This window comes from Aplidium turbinatum, chromosome 16 (genome assembly GCF_918807975.1).
Source record: "Aplidium turbinatum chromosome 16, kaAplTurb1.1, whole genome shotgun sequence".
NCBI classification, from domain to species: Eukaryota; Metazoa; Chordata; class Ascidiacea; order Aplousobranchia; family Polyclinidae; genus Aplidium; species Aplidium turbinatum.
In genome coordinates, this window is record NC_137487.1 from 14,623,567 (window position 1) to 14,640,865 (window position 17,299).

The following is a 17,299-nucleotide window of genomic DNA, read 5'->3' on the forward strand; positions in this document are numbered from 1 at the left end:
CAAGGTCGCAAGGCGTGGAAGTCATGTCAGGATTGTTTTTCTAAACATTCTAAGGGTGAATGTCCGTTCAAAAGTTACGTGTGTTACAAGTGCGGAAAAAAAGGGCACATCAAATCTGTGTGCCAGGCAAAGGGGTTGCAACGCCAGCAGAAAGACCGAGTAGAAGCTATAGGCCATGTAAGCAGTTGCAACCAAATTCGAAAGACACCTCCATGGAAGGAAAAGCGGAACTCAAAAGCTTACCAACGCATCGGAAAGCAAATTTGGATCCGTGCCGAAGTTAACGGCAAACCGTTCACGTGCCAGTGGGACACTGGCTCAACATGTTCCATGGTTGGATTAGATGGATACCACGAGTTAGGTTCCCCCACGTGCTATCCATCAGAAACCTCACTACATGCTTATGGTGGTAGGCCTTTGCATGTTAAAGGTCAATGCTTCGTAAATGTTAAAATAGGTTGTCAACTAAAGTCAAGGATGAAGTTAATCGTACTAAATGAAAACAAAGGCACAAACCTAATGGGTTTAGACTGGAGTGACAGTTTTGGCTTGACCAGTCAGGGTATTTCGGTGTTAGATCAAGTTTCAGACAAAAAAAAACATCTCGTATCTTCACAAGTTCAGCAGACAGAAGAATCCTTACTAAAGCAGAGGGAAAGGCAAGTTTCAGCTTTAACACTTTGCTCCTCAAAGGGAGGCCAGGTTTGGCCCCCCCCTCATATTTCCTTTAATTATTTGAAGCACAGTAACGCCATGCACTTGGTTTTTCTTGACTTTTCCTAAAATTGCCAGGCGGATCTGATGATATTAAATTTGATGCTAAAAGTTGTGTAGTTTTCTTGTAAATTCAAGATTTTGGTGAATTTTTGCTATTTCTAGCTAACTTCCAGCAAAGCGTGAAATGGATTACATTGCGATGACAAGCCATAAGCTCATAATTGCTTCGTGCATCGATATGCGCGAGCAGAGAGAAGCATCCTCTTGCTTTCTTTTGTTTGGTTTGACCTCAATAATACAAAGCGCGTTATTTCTTATGCTACAAAGAAAAGCCAGTGATCACAAAGCTGTTAATTAGAAACAATAATAGCAAACGTTTTTTGCGTTATCAGCTCTACAAAGAAGAATAGCAATCCACGATCAAAATAGTAGGCTATGGAGGCCACAAACTATTCAAAACAGTTGTTTCAAGCAGATAATATTCATTGACGAATAAAAAACGTTACAATAAGAAATCTTCTCTTGGATAAAGACACGAAAACCTGGTTTCGAAATAAACGTTCTATGGAAATGCTCTCATTGACAAAACTTGCAATTGAGGAAATGTATCACTGCAAATGCTTTTGGGAGAAGCCGGAGAAATAGCGTTTTTGCAAACAGTAATTGTGAGATACACTCAAAATTATGAGATAGGCTCCATTTACACGTAGCAGCTAACTCGATGGCGTCCCTTCACTGCTTTATGTCGCCTACTTGTTGTTATGTCCTGTGTTTTTTTTCACAGTGCACTGTGTTTTGTTCTAAAGAGCGCAAAATAAAGATGATAATGCCTCATTTACATTACAAAATATTTTGTAATGTAGGCCTGCAAACAAAATGTAAAATGTACACAATGTACATTACAAAATATTTTGTACTGTAGACGAGGCATAAAGTTAGGCGTCACATAAGACAAACAACAAATCAGCTTTCTTCATCATTGATTCAACATCTGAATACCTTGCGCCAATGTATAAGAGGCCGGCTATTGTGAAGACCCGCCATTTATAAACGATCCGATTATACCAAAAGTGGGACAAACTAGTGGATCAAAGAATGAATAAACAATGCTGAGAAAACTAAATCTAAGTGACGAACAATATCGATGTCTTCATTTATCTTGGAAAAATGCTGCCTAAACTTATCAACAAAAAATACCGTAAATAACGGCAAGGATCCCGAAAGCAGAATTTGCTCGACTTTGGCATGAATTTAGTCAGGGTCAGACATCTAGTAATTCCGCACATACAATAACGGGCTCTCAACGGCTGTAAGATACATAATAATCAACCTGGTTCTGGGCGATTTGTGTAACAGTTTAGGGGAAGACACTACTTGAAATGATGCACCACACAAAAGATTTTCAATGAAGACTGAGTCTAAAAACCGATGTGGATTGTGCTGCACAATAACTTCAAGTTTAGGACAGAAGAGGCACAAAATATCACGATAAAAATAAAGACCTTGTGGGAAATTTTCGAAAATCATAACACAATGCAAATACCATAAACGCTTAGTTTGCATGCTGCTCTAAGCTGGCCAGCAACCACAAAGGTAGACAATAGCCTACAGGCAGTTATAATTCGATAACAGCGCAATAAACATTATAAATACGTAAACCGACAATTTTCTTTTACAAACGTTTTACGTCTAATAGTAAATTTTCCCCAACAATTTTTTGTGAAGCACTTGCAAACCACGGTTTTGTAAAATAATTCATCATTATTATTGTTTACTTCTCGGATATTGTAAAACGTCATCAGCAAAATCACAAAAAAAAATTCATTACTTCAATGTAGTAGGCCTAAGAATTTTTTATAGAATTGTAGCCACGTTGTTTCAACAAAGAAGCCACTTTTTAGCAATATAAAGTTATAGAAAATAATTTGCAATCATGCAAATGGTTGGAAAGAATCTAGGAAGTCTTCTCACAATCTGGCACAAAATGATTATGTTTATTGTATCTCTGTAAAATGTTTTACGACAAACTTTGAAGCTTCGTTATAATCATTTTTATCTTTGAAGTCAAAAGTTTTTTTTTTTTGGCCAGAAACATAATCACTGCCTTGCTGATGTTGTCGCTTTTACGCGTATTTTTAGTGCTTCAAACAATAAGGACCCAGTCAGCAATCCAGTCCTTTTACATTGATTCAACATTTGTAAACGTTAAATTTATGTAGATTTGCTGACTGTGGGTTATTTCACATTTCCTTTGTTTACGCATGTTCCTCAATTCGCTGTTGCATTATTTCGACGCTGGCGGACTAAAAATGTATTTTCAAATTGATTGACACAATCTTCAATAAAAAGTGAGCTTCGAACTTAGCTTTGTTGATGTAAATGCTGTATTTTTTGTGGATGTAATTTATGAGTCATGTTTATAAACACCCGTAAGCGAAATGACTTATGATGTGGCCTGCATGATATTTGTGATGCGACTTGACACAAATCCACAATTTCAAAAGCACCTAATTTGAACTTAGAAATTTCAGATTATTTCAACAACTTGTTCAATTGTCTTCTCTCTACTAAAAATATTCATACTACAAACTCAATTGTAGACCTAAAATACACAAACGAAGATGTAAACAGCTATTCAAGCAGGCTAAGGTGTTACTTATGAGAAATTTGGTTCCATAAAACTAGAAGCTAGCCATGAGTTTCGGAATGCATTAGTTTAGGATAAAAATGTAAGACAACAAACGCAGTTTTGTCTTTTTTTTTCAAATGCGTGCAACAATGTTACTCTGATTGTAACTATTTTAGAATCAGTCAAGTGAGTAGCTTACAATAAGATTTGCTCGCAAGTCGTAAATTCTAATCAATGCAATGATTCGGCACACCGCACACACACTTCGTGCGTTCGATCGAGCTCTTTGTTATTTAGAAGTTTGCATGAAATCGGATTAGCACGGTAATTAAATAGCGGCAAGTTGAATCAAAATTGTCGTTTTTGGGTACCTTTGCAAAAATTGAAATATCAAGTTTAACATATAAAATTTTAAAATAATGACTTTTCAAACTTATAGACAAATGATTTGCTTTCACACCAGTGCAACTTCTGTTGAAATAGCATCAGCGGATAACACGTAACAGCTGATTGAATTTGATCCAAAAACGGCCCCCCCTTGAGCAGTTAACTTCCAAAAAAACGTTGAAAAGCAAAGGGTTAACTTGCAAATTTTCCAGAGTTTTTTCGTCTGATCTTGGGAAATGTGTTAAGACAAAAGTTTCTATACACTTAAAACCGAAAGCAAAGCCCGTTTTTTCCAAACCAAGACCAATTCCATTTTCCAAAAAGCAAGCTATCAAAGAAGAATTGGACAGACTTGTGGAGCGCAACGTTTTGCAGCCAATAAATTATAGCGACTGGGCAGCTCCGATCGTAGCGGTGTCGAAAGCAAATGGAAGTATACGAATTTGCTGCGATTTCAAGGGACTGAACCAGCAAATACAAGTGGATCAACATCCGTTGCCGACGTTGGACACGTTGCTAGAATCGCTGGGAAAAAGTCAGTACTTTTCTAAAATTGACTTGTCGGATGCTTACTTGCAATTAGAGCTTGATGACGAAGCAAAAAAACTTTGTGTCATAAACACACCTTTTGGTCTTTTCCAATACAATCGTATGTGTTTCGGTGTGGCGTCAAGCCCAGCCCAATTTCAACGTTGCATGGATAAAATGATTTCGGGAATCCCTGGTGTAGCAGCATATCTAGATGATATCTTAGTTACGGGACCGACAGAAAAAGATCATTGGAATAACTTAGATAAGCTTATGGATCGTTTAAGCGAGTATGGGTTTTGTGTTAAAGTACAAAAATGTGAATTTTTCAAGGATTCGGTTGAATATCTTGGTCATATAATCGACAAAGACGGCAAGCGACCGTCGAGCACATCAATCGAAGCAATAAAACAATTACCCCAGCCGCAAAACCTTCAAGAACTTCAAGCTTTTTTAGGGAAAATTAACTATTATGGTCGTTTTATAGCAGATCTTCCAGACAAGGCAAAACCTTTAAATTCTTTGTTGAAGAAAGGAGCAGTGTTCAGGTGGACACAACATTGCAAACTCGCTTTTCAACAACTGAAGGAGGACGTGATCAATGCAACCACGCTAAGTCACTACGATGAGAGCAAACCACTCATACTAGCCACCGATGCATCCCAGTACGGAATAGGAGCAGTTTTGATGCAGAAGCACGATGGTGTGGAAAGTCCACTCGCCCATGCATCGAAAACTTTGAGTGAAACGCAGAAGAGGTACTCACAAATTGAACGAGAAGCGCTCTCTATCATCTATGGAGTAACGAAGTTTCACCAATACCTGTACGGTAGGAAGTTTACTTTAATTACGGATCATAAGCCACTAGTTTCGATTTTCTCACCAAAAAAGAATCTACCAGTCCTAACAGCTCAGCGTCTTCAACGATGGGCTATTACATTAATGGCATATCAATATGATATTCAGTACAAGCCAACTAATCTACATGGTAATGCAGATGGACTGTCTAGATTACCTATGGGGTTAGACAAAACGTTTGACGAAAACGAGGAGAGAGAGAATGCAGAGGTTTCTCATTCTGTAGAGGAAACCATGGACGGTTTACCTTTAACTTCGAACGAGCTTAAAACAAAAACGCTTCACGATCCAGTCTTAAAATTAGTTCTGTCGTATATCCAGGACGGTTGGCCTAGAAGATTACCTGACAATGACAAACTGCGCTGCTATGCTTCGTATAAAGACTCGATGTGGGTAGAAAACGATGTAATACTTTTACAACGTGACGGTTTTCCACGAGCAGTAATTCCGCAATGTTTGCAGGCACAAGTTTTAAAACTCTTGCATGAAGGTCACTGGGGAGTCACCCGAACGAAGCAGATGGCACGCAGATACGTATGGTGGCCGGAGTTGAACAAAAGCATCGAAGAGATGGTGAAGTCGTGCGGACCTTGCAGGCTTGTCGCAAAAGCTCCGGACAAAGAGTACCAAGCATGGCCGAAAACTACAAAGCCGTGGCAGCGGATTCATCTCGACTATGCTGGACCTTTCTTAGGAAAGATGTGGCTGATATGCGTTGATGCACACTCAAAATATCCTTATGTTTCTATGCAGAACATCGGACAGGCAACTTCTAAAGCGACGATCAGCGCACTTCAACAAATCTTTGCGATAGAAGGCTCTCCGGACACGATTGTCTCAGACAACGGAAGCCAGTTTACGTCCGGAGAGTTGAAGACATTTTGCATCAAGTTAGGAATACATCACATCACCTCGCCAGTGTTCCATCCTGCATCAAATGGCGAAGCGGAACGCTTCGTCCAAACCTTTAAAAGAGCGATGGAAAAAAACTATAAGGGAGAAGTGAGCAAGAAAAATGCTCATCTCTTAGTAGTCACAACGTACAGAAGCACACCTCACCCATGCCTCGACTGGAAGACTCCAGCCGCAGTTCTTTATGGGCGCCAGCCGAAAACGCTATTGTCCTTGTTCTCACCAAAGGAAAAGAGTAATTCAAAACAAGAACCTGCATCTCATAAGCGAAGCTATGAAGAAGGTTCATTAGTTTATGCTCGAAACTACGCATCTGGTTCGAAGTGGCTCCCGGGTACGATAAATAAAAGACGGGGACGTGTCCTGTACAACGTACGAACGGAACGAGGCGTTTGGAAGAGACACATAAATCAACTTCAACCCAGGTTTCAAAACGTTCATGCTGAAAGTAAAAGTGATTTTTCTGATTCAAGCAAAGTTAAGGTTGCACCAAGTCCAAAGAAAGATTCCGAACCGACCGATACCAATGAACACTCTGGGCATAGTAAAGCTGTCCCACAGAGACGCTATCCAGTTCGAAACAGACGCAAACCTGATTTTTATCAGGCTTAGTCAATACGTTTGTTAGTCGTGTGTGCTTCTGACCCTAATTGTAATATGACCATTATTGCAGTGATCAGTTAGAAGCACTATATATATTGTGTATGTTATGTCGTGAATACTTGGTTAGTATCACCCTCCCTTAGCTGTAATGTTTTATTTCTACTGCTAAGTGTTAATTTATAAGGGAGGAGTGATACAGTTAGTAACGTTTATTTTGCGTTATGGTCATTGCCTAGCTCTAGTGCATTGCACCGGATCACGTGCACTTGATTACGTCGTGCCGCCCTGTGGCTGTGAGTAGTTGGTAATTACGGCAGCAGGACTTCTTGGTAGCTACACAATGATTTGTCCTTAGTTCATTCTAGCTCTACTCGTGTTGAGACCTCTTTTCAATTCCTTTACGTTTACCTACAAGCGTAACAAGCAATTAGTGCTAGAAACGATAATTGTGCTGATGAACACCCAAACTTTTCAGCATTAAGAGAAAAAAAGAAACATCAAATCTTCTTGTTTATAGCCCAAGATGCTGCTATTGCGCTAGCTTGGCCACTTAAAAATGTCAATAACACCAAGGTTGTTTTCTTTGTATTAAAACTCTATAGCCTAATGCTTTTCTTATATGCAAGTCTAAGCGAATGTTACTTCTAAAGCTTTCAATAGTCTGACCGTTTGTTTCCCATCAGAGTAAACCAATTAAAAAAAATAACAAAGAATTAAAGATGAAGTTGATCTCATTAAAACTTTGCACACAAAATTGGTAAATTTAAACAAACCGATATATTGGTCGATCTGTTCGAACAAACAGATATCCAGACTCCTTGCTGACAAGAATATCGGTTTCAGATATGAAATCTTTTGCACTATGCGTTACTTCAATCACCATTAAAACCTTTTGGCGATTACGAAATACTTTGATGTCGTCACTCCCCACCTACAACAACATCCACAAATTTGGCTACAATAGCATAACCTAACATTAAGTATGTCGCCTATTTTGATACAGAAGTTGCATTACGTGTCAACTACTGTCTTTGGAGGGAAGAATTTAATTGGTATAGCCTACATACAAGTCCTTCTCAACTACCTTTTTGTAAACAGTTTCAAAAAACTTGTTTATTTTTAAAATGTTTTGTGATTCCTGCATTATAACAGGATGGGCCAAAAGTAGGCTTACAGTTATAAAAAGTAGGGTTTGGATCTAAAAGTAAATTTAGTCTTTTCATGTGGGTACTATTAAATTTCAAGAATGTTCGTTATATCTTACACAGAAACTGTTTAACTCATGAAGTATACCGCAGGTCAATTGACAGCATACAAAAAAAGTTTAATAACTGTAAGCCTACTTTTGGCCGACCCTGTATACAGTATCATATGATAAGGTAATATAGGGTCTACATCTACCTTATCGGACAATCATCGTAGCTTAATTATTTATAAGATCAAGCAGCGCTGGTTCGGTTCTCGGGGCATGCGCTTGAGCAATGCATTTCAGTAGTGCTCTCCATCTAGCGGCACAAAATGGATGGAATAAATCCCCGGCAACAAGCGGAATTTTCACTATGTCAATCTAGGTAATCAGTCTTGCGTCAGAAGCCTCTACATGTATGCGACATTGTCAGGATTAACCTGTTAGAGGCTTTGTCAGTCCGAGGATAAAGATTCAAAACCAACCAACTACTGTATAAAATTTTATTTTTCAAGTTTTTCCACTAAATTGCAAAGGTGGCCTATTGTATGCAACGTAACCAATCTACGAAACACAAAGTCTAGGAAGGCCAACATAATATTGTGTACAAAATATAGAATAATAAATGCTGACCGTGATTTTTAAATGAATTGGATGTTTACTTTCGTGCTCATCCAGGTCAATAGCCTTGACATGTGAAAAGATCTCAGTTTGATCGGGAAGGTCCTGCGTAAGAGTGACGTAACTATTATAATCTTATTTTTGGTCCAGATTATGTTTTCATATCCAATAATTCACAAAAGCGTACTACATAACATTTACAAATAGTAGCATAGTCTGTAGCGCAAAATATTTGTGAACGCATGTGTCTGTGGTTGCTTTTTTAAATCGAGCCAACTGACACAATTATAGAAAGCAGTCTTTCGTAAACTTTTATAACTAAAACACCCCATTCGAACGATTATGAAATTTACGAAACTTTATGTTTCTATAACAGTGGTTCCCAACCTGGGGGTAAATTACCCCCGGGGGGTAATTTGCCTGTTTTTGATGGGTAACGAGACCCAATTTAGAAACAGTGAAGGTTGTGAACTTTATAAAAGCGAAGGAATTAAACAGCCGTCTTTTCAAGGAACTGTGCAAGGAGATGGGAGATATATACGAAGCATTACTGTACCACACAGAAGTACGACGGCTGTCTCATAGCAAAGTAATAACCCGCCTGGTCGAACTTCGTGAGGCTGTCCATGTTTTTCTGATGGAAAAGAAGTCCGACTTGGCTGGATACTTCTCTAACCAACAGTGGATTTCCCAGCTGTGCTATCTGGCTGATATCTTTGGTGTATTGAACAAAGGCAATCTTTTAATTCAAGGCAAGAATGTAATTGTGATCGACACCAAAGTAGCCGTAGCAGCATTTATCGCAAAGGTTAAATTGTGGAACAAGCGAGTTGGAAGAGGCACAGTGGCGCAGTTTTAGACGCTTGACATGTAGGCTACCTCGAAGGCAATGGACTTGAGTTGACAGCGGCGTTGAAGGAAGGCATAGCTGACCACTTAGGCCAGCTAGCCAAGAAGATGGATGGACAACTACTTTCCGAATTTGGACACGGCTAGTCTCAAATGGTGCACTGAGCCCTTCACATGTGATGACAGCCAGGTGGATGATGACGACTTTCCAACCAAAGAAGAATTTATCACTCTCCGAATGAACAAAGCGTTGAAACTTGATTTCAAGGGGAATAGCTTGGAACTCTTCTGGTCTAGTAGACTCCAGGACCCACCAACATTAGCGATACGGGTATTAAATATCCTGACATCTCTTCAACACAGTATCGCTGTAATCAAGGATTTTCAACTGTCTTGGGAATGAAGACAAAGAAGCGCAATCGCCTGGATGTCGAAAGCGACGCAAGAATCACCCTCAGTACCACAAAGCTGGCGGCTGAAGTCCAGGCCCAACCTTCGCATTGAATGTTTACCACGCATTTTTATCTTGTATTCAGCAGTGGCGTATATTCAGGGTGTTCAAGGTGTGCATTGCACACCCGTGCACTGCACTGCACGTGCACTGCACGTGCACTGCACACCCCAAGAAATCCAGAAAAAAAGAAAATTTCCATCGGTTGTCGATGTTCTTTAGTTTCATGATATTTTAACATCTTGCTGCATGCTGATTGCTTTCTTTTCAATTGCAAAACTCGTCCCCTTCTAATTTTAATATTCCAACGTTTGAGGTCATTGCCTTTAATTTTTTTCGGTCATTACCTTTAAGCTGGGTGTGCACTGACAGCTTGGCGAGTGCTATTTAAAATAAACAATTAAGAAAAATGACGTCACAAGGCAGCGAAAACAGCAATGGTTTTAGGTCAGCCAGGCTGTGCACTCGCTGATCTGCACACCTTGGCGCGTCATTGGGAGAATCCCAGGCAATAGCAAGTTTTAGCTTGTTGGATTAGAGTTTGAGGTGATCAGCGTTGGAAACAACTTTTGTTAGAACTGAAGCAAAAGCAAGCTTTCTACGACGATGTAATTCAAAAATTTATTGCACAAACAAGAAGAATCGAATTATGCTATAGATGAATTTTTCTTCTGTAGTCGAGGTGTTAAACATTTTCGTTTTTACTAAGTAGTACGGCGGATAAACGTACAGCCGACCAACATAGCAATCGTCTTTCTTTTCTTGTTTATTATCGAGTTGCTTTGCTATTGTTTTTTGTTTTAACTTTCACCTGTTTGTTTTTAATTCGCTTGTACATTTCTCAAGGTGTTGCGACCGTGCCTAATCCTTGCATGAAGTAAATCATTTCCATCTCGAGCACGCTTTAACTTTCGCGTTTTTTCAGACTCCTGCTGTGTTATGGCAAGTAATATTGTTCGTTATGATGGTCGGAAATAAAAAGTGAACTGAAGTATGTGACTTTAGAAATGCAACTTAATGTTTGATATTATTAAGTCTTTCATTCAATGCGCTGTCAAATAAATATCTATTTTGTATTCTTCTCCATTCCGACAACATTATTTTTGTCAGTTCTGTTCATGTTCAGAATTTGTGCTGAAAATGCTCTCTGAACGCACCAAATTCAATGTTAATTTTAAAAATTTTCTGGGGGAGCCCCCCAGACCCCCCGCTATTGCTTTGCCGTCACTGAACACCCTGTCAAAGTGGTCACGGTACGCCACTGGTATTCAGTATTGTGTTGCATTTTGATTGTTAGAGTTAGCCCTTTGAAATACATAGCAATAAACACCTTTTTTTTGAAAATTGATCGTGGGGGTAATTGGCTCACTTCAGGGTGGAGATTAGGGTAACAGCCAGAAAAAGGTTGGGAACCACTGTTCTATAACAAAACATGTCATTTCTCATTCGTTTGTATCCATATTCGTAAGGCCCTCAGAAACATCTTTATAATAACGTATCTTTTTTAACTTTAACTGTTTTGTGTGTCTATGGTTCAAACTGAACCTCAATTTCTATAATGACTCGACTTCCATTTTTTATCCATATAGTAGGCTAGTAGGCTTGTCTTGATTATTTTGCTGTAAAGTCGCCATGGGCTCGCAGTCGAGAGCCTGTTTGTTCGACTCCAGCCACCCGTACTTGCTGTTGTTTCTCTGGGCAAGAAACTTTACGATAATTGCCTCTACCCAGTGATCGATTTCGAGTAATGGGTAGTACCAAATTTCAGTCATAAGTAGAGTAGACAACCGGAAACAGACATTGCCGTCGGCTGCAGCGTGGGTCAGGTGTACGTCGGAAGGCGTACACCGATGCATAGCGCTCAAGTCCGCTTTCCCGCAATGCAGGATAAAGATAAACAAACAAAACAAAACAAATATTCGACAACTTTTGTTATCTTACTTTGCTCAATATTCAGATAGTAATAAAGTTGAATAAATTACTGCTTTCCACACTTAAATTGAATGCAATACTTGATACAGTAGCCTATTAACAGTTTTTCTTGGGCTTTTAAATGTTAAAGCCACCTTTCTCTAAAAGAAAAGGAAAGACTTTTCGACATAAAATGAAAAACGTGGCAATAACCTGCAAATAAGCTTCAACCTTGGCTCTCCCGTACCCATGAAGGTTCAAGACAACGGTTTCTTCTACTCCAACCCGAAATGCCTTCGGGGCCACGATTGTGTAATCGGGGTTACTAAAATACAATAACTCCTTTAGGTAAAGTAATGAGATCTATAAAAGACACTTTGAAGAAAACGTACATCTCTTCCTATAAGTTAAAGGTAAATAAATTTGCTCGAGGACTTCATTCAAATGCTTGATTTAAATGTGACCTACTAGCAATGTCCAATTTTCTAAAATTCAAAATAAACTTTAGACTCCAATGTACACTCCCCAATGCGAGCTACTTGGAAAGGTAAGTAGTGGAAGCCGTACTTTGTTTTAAAACTCAGTTTGCATCCAGTTGATAAAAGTAAATTAGAAATACTTTTACTTTGCAAAGTTGTGTTTTTTCATGCATTTCTATCCTTGCATTTCCATATTTGAAATGGCTATTCATATTTTAGTTAGGTAATGATTTTTCGTGTGGTTGTGGAGAATTTCTAGCAGCAACAACTGCTCAATACCATCTCACTTTGGAAGAGTGATTAATGATTTTTAGCTCAAAAAGCAACCAGTCATGATTAGTCGCAATCAATGCTATGCATTGCATAAGCTCAAAAAGCTCACACAAAACACACACGAACGCATCTTTAATGCGTTTTTCTGTTTGTCTTTTTTGTTCTTCTATTTTTCCATCCGCATGATAATCATCTTTTGTCGTTGATTGTATCACCTCAATCATAGAACTTACAATGCTTTGAGAAGTGAATTTAGAACTGTTCAATAGGAAATGAAATACGCCTACCACGCTTACTGCTGTATCCGGAAAAACATAAGACTGAATGGAAAAAAACACACAATTTTTATTTTTCTGAGCAAACAGGAAACCGTTGCCGTGTGGGTTGCTTGGGTTTCCACTTTTCAAAACTAATTCTCCGTTAAAGAATATGGGGCTGGTGCAATGACGACGACTCGCAAAGATCGCCACCAGGTTAGTAGTCTACTCTCACAATATTGTAACTTAAGGTAAAACAGTAATTTCGAAATATAATAAACCATGCGACAACAATACACTCAACCAAAGCTTTCCAATTATTTTTGTCAAAATAGTTTTAGTTTCATGTTTACATTGACGCAACATTCGCACACGTTAAATTAACATAACAAGGCTGATTTTCTGACTGAGGCTGGCTTGTGGTCTCTGTGGCGGGAGGCGAGAACCAGTCAGAAAAAATTGCCATTTTCCACATAGTTGTAACGTTGAAGCTATGTAGAAATGGCAACTTTTGCTGATTGGTTGCGTCTCAACAGATTTCGAAATGACGTCGGCTTAACATTGATACAACGTCTAAAGACATTGAATTAATGTTTGGAGCTCTTAGATAGGAAACAAAACATGGTAAGACCTTTAGATATTGATTTGTTTTGAGGACATCTTCGAACGACTTCTACAAGTGGAATCGCAATGCAATGCTTTTTCAATTTGAAACTATGTTTCCATGTTCAATAATGCATCAGGGATATCAGGGCACGTTGTATTAGATACATCTTTACATAATGTTTGATAAAATACCGTTAAAATTTATACCTTTAACACACGCATATGGTCGCTACGCTGGTCAGTGGTCACTCTCGAAAAAACTTTTGTCTTCAACTCAATACGGTTGACAACAGCTTACGTTTAGTCGCCGCTACCTTGAGATGTGGCCTGATTTGTCACACTTTGCAAACTTATGAAGATTTTGTCGACTGTTGCTTACGGTCTGATTGAAATTTTCTAAAAATTGCGTTTTTTCACCTTTTTCCTGTTTTCCCAAGCGACATAAGCCGCTGCAACATTATCAGTAGGTGAGAGATCAAAAGTTCAGTCAGATTGTTAGCATCAGTTGGCAAAATCTGCAAAATCAGCAAAAATCTGACAGATGTGAAGACCGCATCTCCAGATAGAAAGAGGTAAGTTTGTCAATGCTTAGTATACAACAATACTTCGACAAAAAGATATTATTTTGTTTGAATAAAACTTGGTAAAAATATAAATGCGTTTACTTTTCATTTAGCTTAACTGCTTAATTTGCGTTTTTGCCAAAATTAGTTATCAGCGATTCCCAAAATGGATGCTAACGCGCTCCAGGGGAGTTTGCTGGAAGGGACGCTGGCTAAAATCAGGCCATTAGATGGCAAAATACAGCCGCAGGCAATTACAATAGAACAGCGGGACGCGAAATTTTTTTTCCTACGAGATTTTTGTCTCTTTTATTTTAGTCACTTTAAAAGTAAGATTTTCCGAAAGTGTTTGAGAGATTGGTTGATTCAGATTGCGAAATAACTATTTGCCAATAAAATTCTGCAATGATAATAAAATATAAGCTTTCCCTAACCCTACTTTTTTGAAAAGCTCTTGTGCACCGCAAAAATTAATTTAAAGAAAAAAAAAGTTTGATTTCGACGGGCGTCGAACCCTCGTTCTCACGATTACTAGGCGGAGGATGATACCACTGAACCAACCGTGCCAACGAGAAACTGTTGCATTCCACACGGTTTTAATACAAACTTTTACCAAAATATGTAAATGAGACAAAAATCTCGTAGGAAAAAATATTTCGCCAGCGGGACAACGATAGAACTTTTTGTCATTCAAAAACACAAAATGGAGAATCAACGCTGTAGCCGAGTGGTTTCGCCTTCGGCTCTAGTGCTGGTAGATCTGAGATCGATTCTAGGTCAGATCAAACCGAAGATTTCAAAAAACGGTACCGATTGTGTTCTTTCTTGCATAAGGCGGCGAAAATAAGGCTGGTAAAAATGTGATAACATCGTAAATCTGATATAAAATTAAAAATGAGCCCTGTCGCTAAAAGACCTTAGCTGTTGTAAAGCGACAATAAATAAAACCATAATATTATTATTATTATTAAAAGTGGAGATTGTTGAAGCTTCACTGCAAATCGTAGCAAAGTTATAAAAACTGATAGTGCTGATTTGTTGGGAAATTGTTTTGTTTAAAACACATAACGAAACCTTGGTTTTATAAATAAAACCTTTACATTATTATTATTATTAAAAGTGGAGATTGTTGAAGCTTCACTGCAAATCGTAGCAAAGTTATAAAAACTGATAGTGCTGATTTGTTGGGGAATTGTTTCGTTTAAAACACATAACGAAACCTTGGTATTCTACTGATATGAATGCCAAAGTCAAAACATTTCGAGTAGACGGAAATGTTTCAAAATATCTTTGTTTCGAATAACTCAAAACGAAACCCTAATATCATTGATACCGGTCCGAGTGGTCGCATTACAGTAGCCTACACTTAGTACGGTATAATAAACTTGTTTTTGTGGCATTAAACGGAAGTTTGAAAGTCAATGTCAATTTTCGAGAGGTGGTTTCAAATAGAACTTGAAAAGCATTGCTTTAAACTTTAAGTACCTTATAATAAAAAATTTACGTCCACACTTTAAAACTTTGTAAAAAAAAAAAACTGAAAATATCAAAAACTTTATGAACAAAACCCACTGTTCATCAAACTACAGCAATATTGTTGTGATCAATAAAAAGCGCAACTAACGAGTTGAAAATAAATTACTTAGCTCGCTAGTGCATAAGCTTTTTGATCTATGACAACACCATACTCCAGAATTCCCGTCTATCAACAACTTTTATGAACGATAGAAATGCCATAGAATCATCCTTTTCTTATCCCTTAGTCATGAGGATAATAAATAGTAGGCTATATATACTCTTTAAGTGAAAATAGCAGCAAAAACTTGTCAAAGAAGTTTTCTTGATGAGAGATATACCTTTTAGAAGTAAATAAACTCGCAGTTCATATCGTAGTATTTGCCAAGTTTTTTTCCACTTTTTCAAAATCTTTTTAGTGCAAATTGAGCATTGTATTTAGGTTACTGATGCCGTAAATTTTGTGAAATAGAACTTTATATGGATAACTTATTAATACTAATTCAAGCTTGACACTTACACAATGCAAAAAAGAAGACTATTTGAAATAGTTTAATTGCATACCATTAAACATTTTTCGGCACTCAAAACTATTCACACAAACTTTTTATCAGTAAAAATGCAAAATTTTAACCAACTTACCCAACAGCATTTCCAGCAAATGCAAACAACCAACATACGAGAAAAACCTCCATTGTTTAGTTTTCTTTCGCAAAAAAGCGGTAGGCGCTTTTCAAACGGTTGGTTTTATGCCTGTTTCACCGGATGCATACCTCAAGTTACTTTTTTCTTAATTCCACATTGCTTGCCTTTTTATCTCCATATTTAAGCTGCTGGATTGAAGACATCTGCTCTTATTTGACGTCAGATGGAAAAAGAGAAGAATGAAAATAGCCCCAGATGATAATTTGATAGCTCTCCCAGTTGACAAGAAGGATAAAAGTACTCGTAATTTTCTTCTAAATGTGTTTGAAAAAAAAATGCAGAGCTTAGAAAAACTTGCTTACAATCACTCATATATAAATAAAACTTTATTGCTTTATATTCCATTAATTAATTCATATTACTGTTGCATGGGCTATTGAACTATTGTATAAGTATAACCAGCCTGCTAGTCTCAATAACCAGGCTACTTTTTACAGTTCAGTTATTTTATCAACGTATAATTGTTGACAGTGCTTTTGCTTTAACCTCAGTTAACGAGTTACTTACTAGGTCGCCTTTGCAATATTATTACTGAGTCAAATCCAAATATGATTAACTTGTGAAAATGCAATGAATAAGCCATCAGAAAACCCTGATAAAATGGTAACCAAAGGAAAATGTGGTTGATATCAAGCAATATGTTTAACACTATATTACCAAACATGGCACGATGTAAAATGAAAGCCGAAGAAAATTGAAGTAATCACTTAAATTAAATGTTGTTTGACATAAATAGTGGCCTGAAGCATGTATTCAGATAAAATTCATGTTAGATACGTTTAAAACTAAGCCTTCCAGTGCTTCACTTTGCTATTAGTTTTTGATTTCAGAAATACAAAAGGGATGGTATCACAGAGTGTCACTGCAGGCGGCTGCATTATACCAAGCGGTGACAAGAAGAGCCATGGTTCGACGTTCGAAAGGGCGCCGGTTCGATACCGCTCAAAACCTTGTGGCTGCACTTTTGGCAAGTCACTCAAAGGCATGCCTGAGGTGCCTTAATCTAAATGTTCAACTATCAGATGTCCTTGCATTATCATCCACTTGGTTAAAACCTTTAAACACCGACCATAACCCTGGATGCCTCAAATGATGAATGTATTGAGTGAGCTTGCAAAAAAGATCTCTAAATTCAATTTGAAACAACCAGCAGCTGCAGTGGTACTACATGATGATTTATCAACTTGTTCACTACGCTTGCTAGGCTACTAGGCTATTACCAAAAGCTCTCTAACTTCAGCAACACAAC

The 17,299-nt window shown here is 38.0% G+C and overlaps 1 protein-coding gene across 1 annotated transcript in view; it reads right to left on the minus strand.

The window, feature by feature from the left end:
• The window catches only part of LOC145785378 (complement C3-like), a 68,437-nt gene extending 52,383 nt beyond the window's left edge, over positions 1–16,054 (minus strand). The window contains exons 1-4 of the mRNA XM_082597034.1: positions 15,988–16,054; positions 11,866–11,977; positions 8,454–8,546; positions 7,408–7,565 (exon numbers count right to left, since the gene is read on the minus strand). Coding sequence (XP_082453160.1) covers positions 7,408–7,565; positions 8,454–8,546; positions 11,866–11,977; positions 15,988–16,040 — 416 coding nt within the window. The 5' untranslated portion in view covers positions 16,041–16,054. The remainder of the gene's footprint in view (positions 1–7,407; positions 7,566–8,453; positions 8,547–11,865; positions 11,978–15,987) is intronic.
• Between the last annotated feature and the right edge of the window lie 1,245 nt (positions 16,055–17,299).